The sequence below is a fragment of the Takifugu flavidus genome, chromosome 21 (genome assembly GCF_003711565.1).
Source record: "Takifugu flavidus isolate HTHZ2018 chromosome 21, ASM371156v2, whole genome shotgun sequence".
Lineage (NCBI taxonomy): Eukaryota > Metazoa > Chordata > Actinopteri > Tetraodontiformes > Tetraodontidae > Takifugu > Takifugu flavidus.
Genome location: NC_079540.1, coordinates 9,771,815 through 9,793,270, shown reverse-complemented (window position 1 = coordinate 9,793,270; position 21,456 = coordinate 9,771,815). Strand labels below are relative to the sequence as shown.

The following is a 21,456-nucleotide window of genomic DNA, read 5'->3' as shown; positions in this document are numbered from 1 at the left end:
TTATATTTGCCTCGTTTGGCTGTTCCACAGCATCAGCCCAGTCTTTGATCTCGCTTTGATCCCTTTGTGTTTCATTGCTCCTCAATACTGTCTGTCCACTTGCGTCATCCCTTCCTCCTCTTTCTTTTGCCGTCTGTGTCTGCACTCGTCCTCCTTAGGTCTCTATCTATCACCACTTTCATCTGCACACAAAACTGAATACGTACATCTTCAGTCTGTCCAGTCCAGTCCCGTTCCTCCGTTCTTCCTCTGCAGGTTAATCAATGGTGCCGGTGACCCCTTTTGTTTCCACATTACAGGAGACTTTGGGGAGGTTTGTCGCGGCTGCCTGAAGCTGCCCAGCAAGAGAGAGCTGCCAGTGGCCATAAAGACATTACGGGCTGGCTGCTCTGACAAACAGCGGCGCTCTTTTCTCAGCGAGGCAGGCATCCTGGGACAGTTTGACCACACCAACATCATCCGGCTCGAGGGCGTCATCACCACCGGTAAGGTCAATGGGAGAGAGATGAAGCAGAAAGCAGCGGTAAAAGGCAGTCAGGGAGAGAGGCAAGACCACTGGGGAGAGACCAGAGAGAGTGAGGATTAAATGAGTAGTGAGACGACAGGAAGATCCTGGGAGGCCAAGGCTCAACAGGTGCTCTGGAACAGAGATAAAAGTGTAGTGAGGTAGGATGGCTGGCTGGCTGGCTGGCTGGCTGGGTGGGTGGATGGGTGGGTGGATGGGTGAGTGGGTGAGTCTGAGGCATCACTTGTTCTTTTGAACTGAATCACAGGTCACAGATTTGTGGCATCTGCACTATTTAGATCATCTTAAAGCTGCTGCAGCTCCTCCAGCTACTTTAATATCACACAAATGGAGGGGGGAAGTGCCCCCAGCAGAGCGGGTGGGGCGGTTGCATGGAAAAGAAGAAAGGGTTGAGGAGTCGAGTGCGGGGTGCTCTGGACAGGACGGCGGACGGTAACGGCAGCCGACGGAGAGCAATTGAGGTCCTATGGTGAAGGCAAGATGGAGGGAAAAAAATGAGCACCAGAGACTGAGGAGAGGTTAATGGGATTGGCAGGAGAAAGGGAAACTTTCAAGATTTCTAGTGCTCCAGCAATCGGGTGGGGGGGTCCTGTGTGTGTGCGTGTTCCTGGACTTGCTACATATGGAGTTCCAGAATAGTCATTCACTTTGGCTGGTTTTCACAACTTCAAAGGACTTGGGTTAAGGTCTGGGTCAGGGTCAGGGTCAGGCATTTGGTTGTGATGTTATAAGGTTTAGGTAAGGAACCGGGAAAGTTTGGTTATGTCCTCACAAAGATAGAGGTAGAAGGGTGTGTGTGGAGGTGGGTGGAATGCCTGAACACACTCTGTGCCCAGTAGGATGGCAGCAGATGTGCGGGCCGCAGTAATTGGTGCTAGAGACCCAGCAGGGCAACGAGTTCAGTCCAATCTCACTAACCATCACATGCACACATGCACAAAACCACGTGCACACACCCCTCACACACCCACAAAGTCAGTCCCATATGCTCACTTTTTTCACCATCATCAACGAGCACCTGCTCACTCGCCACCTCACTTGGCATGAGAACATGCCTGCCTACACACACACACACACGTGCACACACACACCCCACTGACTGTTAGACTACAAATCACCAGCTTTACATGAGTAACCCCACCTGATCCTGGCGCGGCCCTTCACCAGCGCTGGCCTCCTGATGCGCACGGGGGGAGATAATAGCTGGTCATGACCAGAGGAGTGTGAGCCCATGCTGTTGCACGTTGCTGAGGGTTGAGGAATCGCTGAGCAGATTGAGGCATCCTGCTCCACCCGTAACAGACCACCACACCCCAACAGGAGGCCAGAGTGTGTGTTCATTAGGAATAAAGGACGTAATGACGCTGCAGCTGGCCTTCAGCTTCTTTAAAATGTACTTTCGCCCCCCTCCAGCTCATGTCCGCCTTAATGAGGGGCCATCAGCCCCCTCCAACAGTCCCTGCTCACCTCAGATTCATTTCAGGATGCCTGACATGTCATCATGTTTCTTGTTGGTCACCTTTCCAAAGATCTGATTTCGGGGCTGTGAAACCACCGATTTTGATAATGTTCCTTGTCCCTGTCGAATCCGAGGAATCAGAATTCAAAGGCAGCTGACCTCAGATGCTGCTCTTCCTCTATTCACTCCTGACTGCTGCGGTCTTATTTTCCTCCTCTGTGCACTTCGCAGCGCAGCTGCACCCCCACCATCTGTCCCAGACCCAGTGTGCTGGCCTGTGTGCTGAATGTGAGCGGGAATACCTGCACACATTGTGATTTTTGGGTTTGAGGGTCGTTAAACTTGCTGAGATAGACGAGGCAGCTCGCCGCTTCTCCTGACTTCAGCACAGTTCACCGGATGAAGGATGGATCCCAACAAAGCCCGCAGCGCCGCGGTCTGGTCCAGACTCCCTCTTTGTGTCTCTGTTATGTTCCTTTCTGTACTGGGATTCACCCAGTACTTCTCCTTCATGCCCCGCTGTCTTTTTGTGCCCCTGCAGGAAACACCATGATGATCATCGAGGAGAGCATGTCAAACGGAGCCCTGGATTCCTTTTTAAGGGTAGGTTTTTAATGTTCTTGCTGATTTTATCAAGGAATAAATATTGAGTTAGTTTAACAAGTCACAGCCTGTATATGTAGTATTTATAAAAACATTCGTATGGTGCATATTTCAGGTGTTAGCCCATATAAGAACATATTTTAAAATAAGAATGAAGCATTTCTGTAACATTATTATCCTGTAATAACCGAATAAGAAAGTTATAGCTCATTGACATACACAAAACTATATGATATTAAGTAAGGCATAAATGTAATAATGACTGAAAAAGTGACTTTTCTTAAGTGGTGCCAAAGATTCTGCTCAGCTTGTAAACGCAGGCTAATCCGGGTCGAAGGTGGAGCTGGTGAAGACTCAAAGAAAAAGGAAACTTAACTTCTTTTACTCCAAATCCTGTCTTGTTCCTCGGCTCTTCTTTTACATCCTCTCTTATATCTGAGCGCTGCTGTTTGGGCCCTGGTGTCGTCCTCAGGCAGTAATACGCCAGCTTATTAAATGTTCCATAATTACCCTCACAAGCGGAGGCTTCTGTGTTAAAGATGCTGCGAGCTGCTCCGAACTGCTGTTAGGCCCGCTGCTCTGTGAACCACTGCAGGACGCTTTAGCGTAGAAATTAATGGCTGTTTGTTTCCTTTCTCCAAATAAAGAGATTGTGCCCAGTGAGCACATTATTGTACCACACTAATGCTTTTTTTTTTACCTTCTCTTGGATCACTGCGTCGCTCCTCTGCTCACGCTTTCATTTTTCTCTGCTCCCTTTTTGTCCGTCGGTCTGCACAGAAGCATGAAGGCCAGCTGAGTGTGATGCAGCTGATGGACATGTTGACTGGAGTGGCGTCGGGGATGAAGTACCTCACTGAAATGGGCTTCGTCCACAAGCGACTGGCTGCACACAAGGTGAGAACAGCTGGGATGGATGATGTGGGCGGACCGCTGAGGCTTCTGTGCAGGTTTGATGAACACATCGGGAGGAAAAAGCTTTTATTTTGCGCTGCCTCATGTGGAAACACTGAACACAAACATCGTGGTTCCCTTTTGAGTGTAACCGTCCTGGTTTCTACGTCTCTTCTGTCCGTCTCAGGTGCTCGTCAACTCCAACCTGGGCTGCAAGGTGTCTGGCTTCAGACCCCTTCAGGAGGACAAGATTGAGGCTATTTACACCACAATGGTAAGAGCCATTTAGAAATACTGATTGATTGGCAGGAATCATGTTGAATACATTTAAATAAATTAAAAATAATGACACTGCTTTCAATAATAAAACGGATCATCCGTGGTTGTAATTAGCAAGATTAACAACTTTTTGATTTATTATTTAATTTCTTTTAAGATGTATTTTTTTAGAGTTTGAATTTTAGGCTTTTTAACTTCTGAATGCTATTATTTGCATTGTGAACATTAAAGCATCTTGATTCGTCCTGTGATGTCATTCAGGGTTTTCTTTCCATCTGTCCTCACATTTGTAAATATGAGGTGACACTTCTTGATATTTAGATGCTAAACTGTCAGTGCCAAATGTGGGGGATTAAAAAGATTATAACAGTAATTAGGATTTAATCAAATTACTGAATATACATTTAAATTAAAAACACATTTTGCCCTCAATGTTGAATTGTTTGTCTCTTTTTTGTAATTAGGAAATAAAAAAAGTGTCAGTTCAAACTATCTTGGATATAAATTTGAATAAAATGACAATATTGTAGATCAAAGGCTCTTTAACGAAGGTCCTGTGTGGTGCAGCAGATAATTCTGCTGTTGGAGAAACATCTCCAAGGACTCGACTAACGACTCTCCTGAAACCATGTTCAGCTCGTTTCAAAGAGAATATTACAGCGTGGCAACCTTTCCTTCCCCGTCTGTCCCGCTAGCACGGAGGGAAGAGCGTGGTGCTGTGGACCGCCCCAGAGGCCATCCAGTACCACCGCTTTTCCTCAGCCTCGGACGTCTGGAGCTTCGGGATCGTGATGTGGGAGGTCATGTCCTACGGAGAGAGACCCTACTGGGACATGGGCAACCAGGACGTAAGTGTGTGTGTGTGTGTGTGAGATTGGAGTGCACTTTCTGTTAATCTCTCCAGTCGCGTCCTTTCCTATTCCTCCCCCTGGCCCACATTTACTTCCCCCTCCCTCCATCAGTGAACCAGCCACATCCAGGCTGGATCTTATTAAAGGAAGCCAAGAAGCCCCAGTACCTCTGAAAGCTTTTGCGGGGCCTAAGTCTCCCTTTGTAAGTCCGCATCAGCTCCGTGACCAATCCTGTTTTCTCTTAAGGATGTGTTGACCCCCTTCCAGTGGCCTCTCCCTGTTCCCCCGTGTGTCATCGTGCTTAAAATATTGAAAAAATAAATCTGCCCCTAAGAATTCTTGCAGTAAATGTGCAGCTCTCACCTTTTAAAGGGGAAAAGATCATCTGGTCGATAGGACCACGCTGCCGCCACTGGAAACCTACAATTTCGAAGGTCAACGTGGGCGGCCGCTTGCCTTTGTCCTTGGAAAAGGTCGTTTTTATTCAACTTTTGGGAGCAAGTCGGGCTTGTAATGTTCACTTGGGTGTGTGAAACAACTGTGCCCAAGAGATGAGCGCTGATTATTTTCCCCTTATGGAAGCAGCTCAGACGCGGATATTTTAATTTTTATTCCGCGAGTCTAAAGGCTTAATCATGCTAATGCCCTCTGAAATTACTGTCACTGTGAAATAACACCTATATTTAATGCAGGCAGGTGCATAGTTAAAAAGCGGGAGATTATTAGCATGTTCCATTTTTGAATGTCCTGAATTATTATGCATGAGTTATTCAGGAGCCACAAGAATAGCTGCTTTTTAACAGTAATCTCTTTTTTTTCCCGGCGCCTCTGCTGCCCTTTCACGAGGCAGGAGAAAGTTCGCTCTCAGGCCAGCCGGTATTATCAAACTTTCCAATTGAGAGGGCAAAGGTCAGGCTTGTAACGCAGTGGGGATATTAATCCGCTTTAAATTGATACGTTATATGGTGGCGGAATTGTGGTGGGCTTGTCCACCTGTGATCCAACACGACCTTTAACTAACGACTTTGATTAAATGGAAAATGTCAAACGCTGAAAAGCTTTTCATGAAGGCTGTTTAGGCCGATCGGCGCCCAGGACAGTGGGCAGCCGAGTGTTTTAGGGAAATAATCACACCCTTTCAGCGATTGTCCTCCAAACTGATTACTGTCGTTCAGCAGAGTGTGTGTCCTGTACCTTCCCTGATATCTTGGAGCGATCCTTCATGAATGAATTGAGGTGAAATGATTAGAAGCAGAAGATTTAAGTTTGATAATAGCATATAGTTATAATGTGTTGCAGTTAAAAAGTCAAATTCCAGTCATGGGTTCTAAATCAATCCATAATAAACTACTTGCAGTAATGCCCCCCACCCCCGCCACCGCTGTAGCTTCTCCGTTTGTGATCTGCTGATGCCGTCGTTTTCCCTGAAATGTAGTTTTATGATGCTGACTCAGAAGCCGCGCAGCAACTCCAACAGGTGTTTTAATTAATGATGGGAAATGGAAGCGGCAGCGTTTTCAAGCTTCTCGGCAACAAAGTGTTTTTTCAGCGACGTTTTTCAGGATTTACCGTATTCCCTCCACTGTTTTCCACATTCTCTTTGGGGAGTTTAGAGTCATTGTCGTAGGAGCGGCTGAAACGTTGCGCCAGCCAAATCTCATAGAATCCGTCTCTTCTGCTTGTGGGTCCCGTGCAGGTGATCAAGGCCATCGAGGATGGTTTCAGGCTCCCGGCTCCAGTCAACTGCCCCCCTCATCTCCATCAGCTGATGCTGGACTGCTGGCAGAAGGAGCGGACGGAGAGACCCAGCTTCAGCCAGATCCACTCGGCTCTGAGCAAGAGCATCCGCTCCCCCGACGGCATCGGTTCCTCCACGCTGGCGCGCAGGTACGCTCTGGGACCGGCTGCATGTGTCCACCCGGCGGATGGCTGGATATCCACAATCAAGCCTTCTCTTCCTCTAGAACGCTGAGTTCGTCCATCACACTAGCGGACAGGCCCCTCCCGTCCTTCCCAGCCTTTAACTCGGTGGGGGAGTGGCTGGACGCCGTGGATATGGGCAGATACAAGGACAACTTCACCGCTGCGGGCTACTGCTACTTGGAGTCCGTGGCACGGATGACTGTACAGTGAGTGGTTGTGTCCAACTGTGTTTCATTCAGCTGAACAAGAGACAGATGAGATAACCTCTAGCAGAGAAATGTGGCCGCTTCCTCGTTTCGCTGCCTCTCCTCACAGTTTCTCATTAAGCCACATCATCATATCCACTTGAAATCCTTTGATTTGTGTTTGCACAGGGATGTGCTGAGCCTTGGCATCACGTCCCTGGAGCACCAGAAGCTGATCCTGGCTGCCATCCAGTCCCTCCGAGCCCAGGTTATCCAAATGCACGGCCGCGGCGTGCAGGTCTGACGGCTGAGTGAGACGGTGAGTCCGGCGCTGCTGCTACAGACCCGCTGGTGTGTGCAGACGGGCGACATGAGAGAGGGAAGAAGAGAGCAGATCTTTCTGCTAGCTGCACTCCTCCAACTACTCCCACTCTTCCTCGTGCTTCTCTCCTTCCCCGTTTTCTACGGACCCCCACAGAGACGAGCTCTGTTCCTGTTGTGACGGGGGACAGCAGAGACGTAAAGTCACGCCATATTTATTGTGACCTTTATCTGCACCTCGGTAACTGCCAGAGCCACGTGACTGGGTCTGGATCAGACAGGAAATGTCTATAGTGGGACAGCAAACCACCAGCCTGTAAACACATTCTACCAGTTTTTGCTTTTTGTTTTTGGTACTTTTGCTTTACCGAAACACAAATTCACAGAAAAGGCGATATCGGTTTCCCAGTTCTCTGAACTGGTGCTGCTGGTTCCACATAAAACAGGAGTTGCTTCATCACAGCTGATGGTGAAGGAAGATGAACCTTTGCTGGAATGTCAGCTCCTGGAACCTGAGGAGCCTGCGCTGTCCCGTCTCCAGCTCCTGGAAGTGGACCGAGGCCTCAAACGCACAGAGAGCGACCTTCTAGATCCCCTAAAGGGGGCCGACTGGGCGAACTGGGCCGCAGAGATCTACGGCCGCTCTTCCAGCCTTTCTTTTTCAGTGATGTTTAAACAAGTGCTGCAGAACCTAAATGTTCAGTGGATGATTGAGAACGTGAGTCACGCTTCCTTTTTTATTTGCTTCTTTCCTCTTTTACGCTTTTGTATCCGTAAACCGTCAGTTTCACATATTAACCCTGCGGACGCCATCTGGCTAAGATCATCGTCCTTCCTCGTTACCACATTTCTGAACTCTGCGTAGGCCGACCCTGGAAGGCGGCTCCGATCTAATATTTATCCATATTTATTAGTGCTAACATATGCAAATCCCTCCAGAGAAGAGGCTTTATTTATTTAAGATGTCGAGTAAGGCGGATGTCTCCTCTGTGCTTCGGTTTGAGTCGGAAACACGAGACATGAGAGATGAGGACGTCTACAGGATCTGTGTGTTCACACGATTGGACAGTTCTGTCCATCCTCAGTGGACAGGCTGCCGACTTTAGCGTGTTGAAGAGCAAATACAGTCTGACGGAACGTGGTGAAGGCGCTTTGCTTCGCCAGGAAACTCCAACAGTTCTCTCTGTACAGAGTTCTGCCCGTCTCAGATGAAGGCTGGAGGTGGGACATATTTTTATTTGCATTTTGGCGACTGGTTTAATCAGAACAGGAGTTTTTGCGCTCCTTCTCCACATCAATTCCTCTTTAAATATCTGTTTGTGAAATTTTAAAAAAAGCTAGTTATGAAGCTACTCAGACAGTCCCTTTGACACACACTCACAGACACACACACACACACACACACACACACACGGACCTCATCACCATGATGAATGAAATTTCTTCCCCTCTCTGTTACTGTGACCATTCTGTACATGTTTAATAGTGTACATATGTATTTGAAAATGCTAAATCTATTTTTATAATTTGTTTGAAGAACAATGTGTTGAATATAATATCTGCTCACTGTGTAAGGGTTTTTGTTTGAAATGTAGGGACCTAGACAAGAAACTACAGTGTTTGGAATATAAAACCTGGAAAAACATTTTTGTTGTTAGCTTTTTTGATGATTTTTACCTGTAATAATAATAATTAAAAAAAAAAAATCTGATGGCTGTTGCAAAATTGAAACGTGTTATTAAAAAAAATCAATATGAGCAAATTACTTGTTTTGTGTCTTATTTTTGTATTGTAAATTTAATGTAAAGTTTCAGCCACGCCCTCTTCATTGCAGCCCCACCCTCTTCATTTAAGCTCCGCCTGGTTCTTATCAGCACCAAATCCCTTTGAAAACAAGTCCAAACAAAAGCTCTTCCTGACATCATTGAATGTCAGTAGTTAGTCCACCATCACTTTGAGTGTGGGAAGAGTGGAGGAACATCAACATTTTAAGGTTTTCAGCGCTCAAACCTCTGAATTGCCTCCGAGTCCAACCTGTCACATTGACCTTTTGACCTTTAACATCCCTCATTAGCTTTCTTTTTATTGACTTCCAACTTTTGGACAATTTGCTAACTGCAATTATTCTTCTCCAAACGCCGTTGCTTGCTGCTCTCTGAACTTCTCTCTCTCTCTCTCCGAGGCGGAGGCTATATTATTTACTGCTTTATTACACAACGCCCACCTTTACACCAGCACTGAGCGAATGAGAAGTTATTGCGAATGCTAATGAAGGTTGCGTAGGATTGCTGTGGGCGACCGTGTGGGTGGGCAGAAGTGAGTGCTGCTGCGCGCCTCCGTACCTGCGCTCATGGGTCGGCGCGCGTGTGCCAACCGCTGAGCATGTGTGTAGCTCGTCCACAGGCGGACATCTGGGAAGAGGATCTCCTTATTTAACTTCATGCACGTGCGGCGGCGAGCCATATATTTAGATCACGGTCGCACCAGAGAGGAGGAGGAGAGCTGGAGACTTAATGAGTTTCATCTCTGGACCTTTGCTGAACCTCCCACACGATCTGGCATCGCCTCCTGGAGACACCCCCGGCATCTGAGCCCCCGTCGCAGTAAAACACGGCTCGACCCAACAACCCAAACATTCTCGCTTGGATTAACAGTGAGTAAAGGCTCATTTCATTTAAGACTCATTATATTTGTGTTTTTCTAAAGCTCCAATTGTGTTTCTAAGGAACTAAAAGGCCTTTTTTCATCAGAGACTGGGAGGGGGTGTCTGTCTGCATAGATGATGGCAGTCAGTCTTCCACCTTGACATTGACTACCCCCCCAGCTCGGCTCCACTCCAGCAGGTCAGGGTGGTGCTGCCTGGCCTCTTTTCAGGGTTCTGAGGCAAAATCTTCAATCAGATTTGTCTGTTTATTCTCCCTAAATGAGACGGCGGACAGACGCGCACAGATTCCTCCAAGAGCTCAGAGAAAATTAAACTAGAAAAGAAAACTAATCTTGAGTTTGTGGGAAGCTGTTCTTTTGTTATTCTTTTTTTCTTTTTTCTGAGGGAGAGGGAGCACAAACACATTCAATGAATGCATTTCTGTGTTGTCACAATGATTTAAGCTGTTTCCAAAGACCAACAATCATTTTAGGTAATGACGGCGTGAAGATCCGCCTGCCATTACTTCTCTGTCCCTCCCATTACTTGGAAGCTCCGCCCACACCTGCATCCATCCACCTGACCTCTATGGCCTATCCTGCCGCGGCTCTCTGGCGGTTTTTCCTCAACCCCGGTACCGGCTCAGCCTGTTCCTAATTCGTCTCTGGCATCTGCACGCTGACCTGTTGCCCAGCCACGATTATCTCCCCGAGTCTGTATTTGTCTTTGTTGTTAACGAAGACTGTTGCTGGATTAGGGCTTGTGCGGCGCCACCCTCAGCTCACCAAAACATCTTTGGCAATCTGCCGTTGTCCCTCGGCAACAGTTAAAAACCCACCTTACGCAGCCCTGATGTCTCATTTACAGGGACGGGAACCTCCTGCCTGTAATTCCTGCAGGCTGGTAGTGTCAAACCTGCAGCACCAGCCGGTCCACGGGGACCTCTGGATCAGCTGACAGCAGAAGGGAACCAGCGTGATATCAATAAGATATCTCATATCTCCATTTTCTGCTATTTATCCTCATTACTCAGCATCTATGGAATATGTGCTTATGCTTGTCGGAAGAGTCCTGTTTTGTCTTTTATTCTTCCCGTTTTTCTTCCCTCTCCTCTCTTTCGGTGCAGGGCTGAGGAGGGTGTGGAGGATTAATTAAGCAGACACACCAGTTGCTGCAAATTACTCGGCCTCGGTTGCTTAAGCCTACCTGCGACTCCCCCCCCACCAGCCAGATGGTCCCTTCCTCAACGTGTGAATTGAGCTCCAGCGTTCCCAGCTGTGTTTTCCTGAGTTCCAGATCGTTTTCCCCTGGTTTCCTCTTGATTCCCCTGACCCGATTAACCAACGGACAGATCCTTTCCTGTTATTTTCCCTTTTGGTTGTTAGTTAAATAAAGTCCTTCGGGTTTTGCATGGAATCTTTGTCTCTGCTGTTTAGGGATCCGCCAAGAAAATCAGACTGTCGCACAGAGTAAATATGCTTTTCCCAACATGCACTCGTTTAGTAGTAGCAGCCTTGGATATTAATGTGGGGCGGGGGGGGAGTCACTATAGAGACATTAGTGATTCCCAGCAGTGTGGCTAGTCCTCTCTGTTTCTTGTCCTCCCTCGATCCCCTCGCTCCCTCCGCTTGGTTTGAAGATTAAAGCAAGTGGCATAAAGGAGAGAGGAGTCCACCTCTAAGCCAGTGTGAAGGAGAAACTTCCACCGGCACAAAAGTTCTGCTCTGCGCTCTTCGTCCAATCGTGCGGCAGCTCAAATCGGCTTTGAGAAATTAATCCCTGCATTATGGAGGGAGCGGAGTAAACAAACGGAGCACGAGGGTAAGAACCTGAGCAGCTGGGACACTGTCAGGCTTTTGTGAGCTAAAGCGTGCGTTCCTCCCGAGAGCACGCGAGTGTGTGCCCAGAGAAGAGAACGAGGTGAAGAGGGGGTGAAGGAATGAAAGGAAGCAGCGAAGGTCTCCCCAATCCTCCAGGACACTCCCCAGTGTCACGTTGCAGCCTTCTTGCAGCACGATTTTAACCCCCCTTCTCTCACCGTCTCTCATACGTCCAGCTTATTACAGGCTTTGTCTCTGCCGGCTTCATTCAACCGCTTTGCCCCTGTGTCCAAGAATCATTGTCTTCAAATCCTGCTTTGCTCCTTTTTTCCATCCCATCTTTCCATGAAAGGGGACTTATATGACTTATATACATCACAACGTCCCACTGAGCAGAGATTAAACTCTGAGTGACCGACAACTTGTCTCCCTCTGCTCCAGCAGACTGGGGGAGACTTTCTGACTCATTCTTTGACAGTTCAAACAGTTGTCCATCTGTCCGTCCGCCCGAGCGCACCCCGACTCTCCATTAGTGCACGTCCTCTCCGGTTTCTATTTGCTTTCTCACCACATATCCTGCTGCCAATCACCGCTGCCTAATCTGTGGACGTTTCTTGTTGCAGTGTTCACTATTTGCTGTCAGCCTTTCAGTCCAGACTTCGTGTTGTTCTGCTGCTGTTTAACACATCCTACTTGTCTCCTCTGATCTTATTATCCCACCCCCCCAAGCAGATAGGCCAGCTGAGTGACACAATTAAAGATGTAGCAGAGGGTGAGTTTCCATTCCACCGCCTCAATGAAGCAGCTAAACATGACAGTAAAGTGAAGCCAGCCGTTGACCTTGAGGCGTAACTAGACGATGGAGCTCGAGTTTAGTGCTCCCACACTGTCGCCTGGTGGACAATAGCAGAATTGCACCACAGGCTAAGCTAGTAGGTCGGTTTCAGTCGTTTTAGGTAGTTCAGTGTGTTTGGGTCGTGTTACCAGTTGCAGGAAAATTACGAAGCTGCGGGTACTGAACTGCACCACCCCATTAAACCTGAGTTTGACTAAATATGGAGGAATGTACTCATTCTGTTGCTGCCCCCTTTGGCGTCTTGCAAAATATTTTTCCATTTTCACTTTTAGTGGTGATGAAGCTCTTGATGCTTTAGTGTGTTTGCAGGGAGGATGGGGTTTGGGCTCAGAAACCTGAAAAGATAAATTCTAATTCAAACAGCGCAGCGAAGCGGATGCACATCAAGCTTTATTCCTAACATATCAGCGTGGACATCAAAGAGCTGCTTCATCAGTATCGGGGGTGGATGAACGAACAGCCAGTTTATTAATTATTTTATAATCAATTTAACTATTTCTCACCACACTAATATGTGTTCATTCTGTAAAATAGTTATTTGACTCTGTAAAAAAAAAAAGAAACTTGATTTTCACCAGCCATGGAATTCCATATTTTGGCATTTTATGACCAATAATGTTTTATTTTCTTTTGAGTCTTCACAATACAGTATTGAACTAACTGGGGAATAGCCCATAATTTCAGCCAGGTCCTGGATCAGATTATGATACACAGCAAAATGATGCTGCTGAAACTGTCCTTTAACATGTTTTGCTCCCTCAGTTACTGCTGACCTCATCAGTCCCTCCAGCTGAGTCCGAGCGTCTCAGCGATGAAGGAAAAGATGTCTGTGTCCTCCAGGATGACCTTTGAGGTGGGTTTGCCTGCGCCGTGGCCGCTGCGTGTGTCCACTCTGACCATCAGAGGCTGGCGCTGCTCGGGGCTGCCGCCGACGCCGTGCTGCAGCGCGGCGCAGTACTTCAGGGTGTGGAGAGGCACCACGCGGTCGTCGTGGTCAGCCGTCAGAAGCAGAACGGCAGGGTAGGGAGGGCCGGAGTAAGGTGGAGGAGGCAGATTATGGAGGGGGGAGTACCTGAGAGAAGATGGGAAGAGACGGACGGGTGAGTAGGACCAGAAACACGTGAAGCTTCCCCATGAACACGCATGTTTTATGTGTGTGTGTGAGGTTTTAGTACTTGATGAGCCACTCAAACTGCTCAGGGTTGTCCGAGCAGCCGTAGTCAGTGGTCCAAGCGTGGCCGATGGTGAATTTGTGGAACTTCAGCATGTCCATCACGCCGACCTCCGCCACCGCGCAGCCGAACAAATCCGGACGCTGGTTAACGCAGGCGGCTGTGAGAGGATTCGAAACGTGTTAAAACTTGCCGTCAAACCCTCGTTCACCCTCCTTTTTCCTTCCCTCGTCGCTTGAAGAGAACAGCTTGTGCTTCTGCGATAGAGGTGTGATTGTGCGCTGCCATATGGCAGGAAGCCGTTGGTAAATGAAACCGCTAAGACAGGTTTAATGTGCTGTTTAATAACCAAATTAATTGAAAGTGAGTGGCTAACTAGTGTTTGAGAAATATGACATGATCAATTACGCCAATGAGGTGATATAAAGCAGAAAAAGCGGGATTGTGATTCAAATGATGGTCGTCAGCAAATGAAGAGGCTTAAATCATATGAATGAAAGAGGAATCAGGTGGTGCACACACACCGAAACCTGTGCACTGTCGTCGTCTGTGGGATTTACCTTTAAGAGGAGCTCTACTCACCCACAAGCAGGCCTCCGTTGGAGGCTCCGTTGACAGCAATGCGACTGGCGACGGTGTAGTTTTCCTGGATCAGATATTCGGCTGCACACTGGAAGTCATCGAAGCAATTCTGCTTGTTCCCCAACGTGCCACCTGCCATCACACCACAACGGCCGTTACTCCGCTACTCTGCCGGTTGAGGCCGCGTCTGCCACATCTGTACCTTTGTGCCAGGTGAGGCCGTACTCTCCACCCCCCCGGATGTTGGCCACCGCCAGGATTCCTCCAAGGTGCCTCACAAACAGCAGGTAAGCAACGCTGATGACAGCAAAGCAAGAAAGGAAATCACCTGTCTATGAAAAGCAAAATCCCTTTTCTTCAGACGCTCTGCTGGGTAATCTCCATGTTGATCATTTCCAGAGTTTTTGATGGCCTCATTTTTGCGAGGAACCCCCAGCAGCTTCAGACCAATCACACACACTACAAAAAACATCTTTCTATTAATCCCGCTGAGGACTTTTAAACACTGGCAACAAGCAGCAATCAGCTCACTGTCATGCGCTCTCTAATCAGTAACTCTCTTCCCCATTAGCTCCATCAGCGGAGAACAAAGAGCGGCGTGATTACACTGGATTAGGGCACTTTGGAAGGAGCGGCCGTCTCACTTGTAGTACGGCTGGATGGATGCTTCAAAGCCTCCATAGCCGTACAGGAACACAGGATGAGTCCCGTCCTTCTTCAGGCACTGGGAGTGGACTAAAAACATGGGGATTTTGGTTCCATCTTTACTGGAGTAGAACACCTGAACAGATATGAAGAGACGTTTGCGTCAGTGTTTGCATTTCCGTCCTAAAAGAGCCGTTTATATACGTCATGTTCGACTCCCTGGTTCCCAGTGAAAGGGATTCTGGGAACTTTGCATCATGATATGACAGCATATCGGAAAAGGAGAGAAGCATCCGGAAATTAGGGAGTGATCACCTGGTTGGTTTGGAAATCCTCCTGCTTGATGCCTTTCACCTCCACCTCCCTGAAGACTTTGGGCTCTGGGTTGAGCTCGCTCAGGTCACAGTGATAAATGATAGCTGAGCAGGACAGAGCAGAGCGGTCCCATTCAGAGCGGACGGATGATATTCAGACAAAATGGAACGCCAGATTTCAACAAACTCCAAACATGTTCTGCTACAGCAATAATGGTGTCGCACTATTTGGCCGGGTCCAAACTAGCCACCCAGTGCTGCTCCTTACTTACTGATTACTGATTTCTAGATCCAACACAAAAATCAGAAGGATTTCTACCTGGTGTTGTGAAGGAGGTGAACTTGTAGAAGAACTCTGAATGTTTCTTCTTGCAGCTCACACCACACACCGTGCCAACTTTGAGCGGAAGGTTCCTGACCAGCTGGCCTGTGGACAACTCGTAAACCTGCAGAATGTCCTTGACGTCGTGGAGATAATTGACCAGCAGGTAGCGCTGGTTCACGCAGGAGGCAAAACCTACAGATAGACAGAAAACTCTTCACTATTCTGGTTGCACCTGAGGACTACTCAAGCTGCAGGTCACAATAATGTCTCTCAAGACTCCTAAAACAGTTATAATTGTGTCCCTGTCACCAAACAGTTATGAGTTAACTTATTTGTTAAAGAAAACATGACAATCAATACTTTATAGACACGCTCGTGCATGTGCCCGTCCCAAAACTAATGTCACCACTGCGCTGCCTGATTAAATGTGAAAAATGGGCACAGTGTTCGGCAGTAATGGAGCGTAAGTTGCGGTATATCACAGTAAAGTTGACCTTTGGGGGAGAAAATGTCAGCGCTTTATCATCTTATTCTGCTAAATGTGTGAAATTGTCTGGCGTTAACAAATGAATTCTTAAAATCTGACTTATTAAATCATTTTCCAAAACCTTGACCTTTGATTAAAAATGTTAAGTAGTGCATGCGAAATGTCTTCCAAACGCAGCGGAGCTAATTTGTTAGACAAAAATAAATAAATAGCAAAAACAGAAAAATCAGCCTCTACTGAGCTAAAGACACATAAAAAAGAAGTAAAATAACATGAACATGATAGTTGTTTCTGTTATTGGGTGTCAAATACGATGGACAGGAAATACATGAACTACACACACTCCACAATAGGGCAGCGGAGGCCAGCAGGGGGCGCTGTGGTTCATAAAACATGAACGTCAATGGGAGCTTCTCTGACTGTTGAACACTTACTGTCAAACTTTACATGAATTCCATAATGGTAAACACCCCGGGGCCGACAGGGTGAGGACAAAATGGCACTAGCTCAATTGTGAACACTACAGAAGTAACATTATTAATTATAATAATTGTGCATAATGTGGGTCATATTATTCTGTGGCTTTTAAGCAGGAAACAAACATTTATTCCCTCAGTGCCCCCCCGCCACTGATCTGCTAAATGGCCTTACTGAACCACTCAGAATCCTCTGCAAAATTACTGCTCTCTGTCCTTTTTCCACCATCAAGCTCTGGGCTTCTTTAAAGTGCCTACAGACAATCTTGACTGTAACAGAGGCTATATAAGTAAAAGTGAACTGAATGATGATGATTTTATTCACACTCAGTGAATCATTCTGGGTCTGACACTAAATTATCTAATAATAATATTGGAATACACTATTGTTCCCAAGCATTTGGGTGTTTAAACTCAGATGAATGCATGAATAAACCAGTGTCTGACCACATTTTCTTGAGCTTGACCTGTACGTTCACAATGGTGTTGCACATCTCACGTATCTCTGGGTTTCCACTCTTCCATAACTTCAGTGAGTCATAACCATGGCAAAAAACGTGCTTGTGATCCAAGTTTGAGTTTCCTTTGACGAACCTCTGCAGTCACAGACAAACAACTTCCTGGTCATTGTGGTGGGATCGAAACCTTGGTCTATTTTCACATATTTTGTGTGTTGTTTTTGCAAGACTACATGTTCGCAATTGTGGAAGTGTGAATCCATGTGTTGGCAATTTATGTAAAGTTTGGCTGAGTTTTGACATGGCGCAGAACAGTAGTCATAGCAACGCGTTTGTGCTCACTCATGACGTCCTTCTCATGCTGTGGAATGATGGTGGTCCAATGCTGCCGCTCCGGTCTCTGGATGTCGATGTTGATGAGCCGATAGCGAGGAGCATCCAGGTTGGAGTGGAACGTGAACAACGTTCCCTCATTGGTGATGTAGGAGTACTGGGCCTCAAAGTTGTCTACAAGTTTGACCCACGGCAGCGGACCTAGAGGACAAGATGGCTGAAATCAATATGGGGATCAAAACCCCTGCACTTTAGATGCTGGTGACGGGATCGAGAAAGGCTGCGGACGCTTTACGGCTGAACCTGGTCAATATTCCCAGCTCACTCACACTTCAAAGGCTCTCAACAGCTGAAAATTCAGCATAAACTTTAAAACCCACCCAGCAAATATTCACACGCTGGAACAACTGGCCTATTTCTTAAGGCCTCGATGGAATCAAATGGATACAAACCCGTGATTCCATCTGGGAGCAGCTGCAGGTCGCAGTACCAGAGCTGGTTAACAGGTTCACAGCCTTCGGTGATGGACAGAACAGCATATCTGCCATCATCTGACAGCTGGATGGAAGAAAAGACAAAAGCGCATCTAACTTTTTGTTACTATTGTTGAAGGACACGTGACACTATTCCCACACCCCAAAAAATGAATAAACATGTAAACAACAAAACACTTCCATCGGAACTTCGAAGACCGGATCCCGCTTTTAACCATAAATGACCAGGAGCACCTACGGTAACTGAACTGTGCCATTTGGGATGTTCAGGAAACTCTGCAACCAGAACGTCCTCTGACTGCTGGGTGCCGATGACGTGATAGTAGAGCTTCTGGTTGATGTTGGCCGTGGTCTCGGTACCTGCAAAGTACACGTTTTCATTCTCGGTTGGATTTTTCCAGCTGTGGTTTAATCCCTTTGGCCTTATGGTCGCCGCCGATCACTAAAGATAATTATCATGTGTCACAACATTCAGCGTATAACAATAAAGAATCACCGTCGGTTTTGCCTTCCTGCCGTGGGTAGCTGTTGTAAAAGATGCCCTTGGCGTCATGCGTCCAGGCTAAGCAGCTGAATTTAACCCTCTCCAGTTTGTCGGGCAGCTTGGTCAGGTCATCAGCCTTGATGAAATGGATGGTTACCCAGTCAGAACCACTGCTGCTCAGCCCATACGCAAAATATTCACACTCCTCTGACAGCCGGCCCACTGAAAGAGGAGAGAGAGAGCACGTGCATGTTTTTCTGTAGGTGCTGTAGAGATATTTATACTTAGCAGCTGAGCTCACTCTTCAGCGCCACGGTGCCATCTTCAGAGAGCTTGTTTGGGTCAAAAAATACAGAGGCTGGGGCATCCAGGGCGTCTTGGACATACAACACATCCTGGTTCTGAAGACCTTCATTATGAAAGTAGAAATACCTGCAAGTCAAAACCAACACTTTAGCCCAGACCCACAGTTTTGGTTAGGAGAAGATGCAGCTTGATCGTACCTGTTCCCTCGTTTGTAGGGGCAGCTATATTTAGGGTAGTCATAGAGCTCGGTCAGACGCTGGCGGAAGCGATCGCGGACAGCACACTGCTCCAGGAACGGCATGGTCAGTTTGTTCTGCTCCTCCACAAAAGCCTTCAATGAGGAAAAAGGTTGATTAGAAGATCCTCAAATACACTTTAGCAACAGAAAAATACATTAATGTACTCCTGATACCACAAGGGTAGCAACTGGCTGACTTGGGAAGTTTCACACTCACTGATGTGATTATCTGATTGTTCGTAGAGCACTTGTGGGTAACAACCACGCTCTTACCGTACCTGTTGTAGTGGCTTTCTCCCACATTCAGCTAATTTGTGTAATTATTCACATATACTTTCCATTATAAAAGTTTCACTGTTAATTTTCACTGGTTTTTTTTTTCACTGCTGTTTTGACTAAAGTCGTGCGCTACAGTCTTGTCACAGTCCCATTTTATTGGAAGTGATTGAAAATTGATTCACAAACCATACCATTGTTTCTGCACTGTCGGGGTCTTCCAACCACTCGTATGGATCGCTGATCTTGTTTCCATGGTAATCAGCCACCTATACCACAGCACACACACGACATTCGTCATTCAAAACGTATTACTTCCTTTAGTTTACACTTCATCTTAAATCAGTATTTATAAGCTGCATCTTGTGAACCTCTACAGGTCTACATATCTATTATGACTTCTGTGGAGCACAAATCCTAAATTGGCATCAAGTACAGTGGAAAGAACTAGTTGGGTTCATTAAAGTAGCTGATATAATGAAATCTAAACAGTTTGCAGATTCCTCCTTCACTATTTTAAGCAGGTTTCCCGGATGTGATACTTCAGACGTCTATAATAAACGGCAAATAGTTCGACTGTAAAGATTCTGAAGCACTTTGGTAGAAAGCTAAAAAAAAAGTAAACTAATAAAAGTTGAGGTTACGATTTTTATTTCTCTGAAGATGCGTTCAAGGACCGAGGCTGTGACGGGAAAATCAGCAACTGTGAATCAGCACATTTCATTGTGTTCGAATGTTCACCCGGAACGCCGTCCGTTTCTGTGAAATGAGGCGATGAAGCATAAAAAATACATTCGGTTTACTTTTCCCGACGTGAATGGATTTAATAGTTGTGGTCTGTTCGCCGTTGTGCACGGCCTCCCCCCACCACTTCCTGCTCTCGCTCTCTCGCTTTTCTTGCTTGACCAGCTGAATTTACCAACGACAGCGAACAGCAGCTTCTAAAACTGACCTTCGTCTCATCTCTTCTCGCATTCGGGTAATTAAAGGCCATGTCTTCGGCTCGACTCGCCCTTCGGCTGTTTTTCCTTGTTATAACGCTTCTGGGCGGCTCGACGGGAGAACCACGGTTTCAGAGTGAAAGTGAAACTTTCTGAAAGCTCTCGCGCGTTTGTACAACCCGCGCGAACTTGAAGCCGGAAATGACATCATCAAGGGCTCGTGCGCGGAGCGGTGGCTTAAACGACGTCTTTCTGCGTCGTTTAACTGTTCCTCTTCTTTAAATGTTCGCCTACGAGAGAAAACGCTTCTCTTTTCAAGAGTTTCTGAACTATTTTTACTATTGATGTCGCTTTTTGAATCCAAAGATTGTTAAAGACTCTTGTGAATGACGCCATTTCATCTGTTGTCCATTCAGTCTTATCTGAAATGTTTTGCATCTACAAATGATGACGGCTGCCAGAAATCAGTTCTATTTAGGTCACTTTACTACAGCGGTGAAGTGTGGTGAAATAACATGTTTAAGATGTTTTTACTACATTTACCTTGTTAGCTGTATGATTCCTGCCATTGTAAAAAATTATCCTGGATCAAGAAAGTTAAGAAAATATATACAGTTTTGCCCCCTAAATCTCACATAACATGTTGGCTAAATTAATTTTAGTACATTTTTTTTTCTCTATACCAAACGTGCAGTCATCTGACATCTCAATATCTCCTGACACATGCAGGTTACCAACAGATTGTGTAAACCGTGTTAGCTTCCTCAGATTTTACATAAATTGGAGTATTCCATCTCACGAGCCGGTGGCTCTGTGAAGTAAATAACAAGTACAAAGACGGCACGAGACAGGGTGCAACCTGGGATTAACACCCCACAAGATGGAGGGACAGTAGGGGAGAGACCACAGAACGAAGAAGCAACAAAAACAGAGTTTCAGACGTGTAATCCGTCTAATCCACAAAGCTGTGAAAACGACTGGGGAGAAAAAAGGGGGAGGATAAGAGGGGAGAGATGGAGAGGAGTTTGAAAGAGGGCTAATTTCAAACTAATTTAGTTAAGGTGATTAAGTGAGACTGCTAGATGAGAAAATAAGCTGTTAGGAGGCCTCTGACCTTGTTTCTGTATATTTACCACAGTAACAATGCTTGATTTAATTATTTAATTACATTTTATATTAGATACAGATAAAAAATTATATGATTGATGCTTGCTAAATGATGGTAGCCAGAATAATTGACCATGCATATTACACCACAGTATAGAGGTCTTATTAGAGTCAGTATAAACATGTTTACAATAACACTGAAATTCAAATACATATTTATATATTTAAGCACACATTACAAAGAGAAGATTAAGGGCAAAGAAGCATATAACTTTTCTAACATGATGTATTATACTCCATGTAGCTCTGTAACAGTGACCCTTGACCCGGTCTTGGACTAGGAGACTTTGATGACTCAGCAATAAATATCAGCTTCACATGATTCGCCATTCAGAAAATAAAATGCTGCTCTGTTCTATTGTCTTGTACTTGGAATACTTCTTCAGGTTGTTAGTAT

At 46.3% G+C, this 21,456-nt stretch overlaps 2 protein-coding genes across 4 annotated transcripts in view; one reads left to right on the top strand and one right to left on the bottom strand.

The window, feature by feature from the left end:
* LOC130517948 (ephrin type-A receptor 7) overlaps positions 1-8,803 on the top strand; it is a 105,757-nt gene extending 96,954 nt beyond the window's left edge. For all 3 annotated transcript variants that reach the window (XM_057020177.1, XM_057020176.1, XM_057020178.1), the window contains 8 exons: positions 300-485; positions 2,527-2,588; positions 3,369-3,485; positions 3,670-3,756; positions 4,457-4,609; positions 6,309-6,499; positions 6,577-6,741; positions 6,910-8,803. In XM_057020177.1, the coding sequence (XP_056876157.1) occupies positions 300-485; positions 2,527-2,588; positions 3,369-3,485; positions 3,670-3,756; positions 4,457-4,609; positions 6,309-6,499; positions 6,577-6,741; positions 6,910-7,024 (1,076 nt within the window). In that variant the 3' untranslated portion in view covers positions 7,025-8,803. The remainder of the gene's footprint in view (positions 1-299; positions 486-2,526; positions 2,589-3,368; positions 3,486-3,669; positions 3,757-4,456; positions 4,610-6,308; positions 6,500-6,576; positions 6,742-6,909) is intronic.
* A 4,139-nt stretch (positions 8,804-12,942) lies between these two features.
* On the bottom strand, positions 12,943-20,075 carry LOC130517949 (prolyl endopeptidase-like). The gene is made up of 15 exons (XM_057020179.1): positions 19,904-20,075; positions 19,146-19,220; positions 18,635-18,768; positions 18,433-18,563; positions 18,144-18,353; positions 17,886-18,007; positions 17,606-17,711; positions 17,163-17,354; positions 15,394-15,591; positions 15,076-15,179; positions 14,760-14,896; positions 14,318-14,412; positions 14,116-14,247; positions 13,537-13,693; positions 12,943-13,433 (listed from the first exon to the last, which is right to left on the bottom strand). Exons 1-15 carry the CDS (start codon positions 19,943-19,945, stop codon positions 13,139-13,141), a joined length of 2,130 nt encoding a protein of 709 aa, XP_056876159.1. The 5' UTR covers positions 19,946-20,075; the 3' UTR covers positions 12,943-13,138.
* Positions 20,076-21,456: the final 1,381 nt, after the last annotated feature.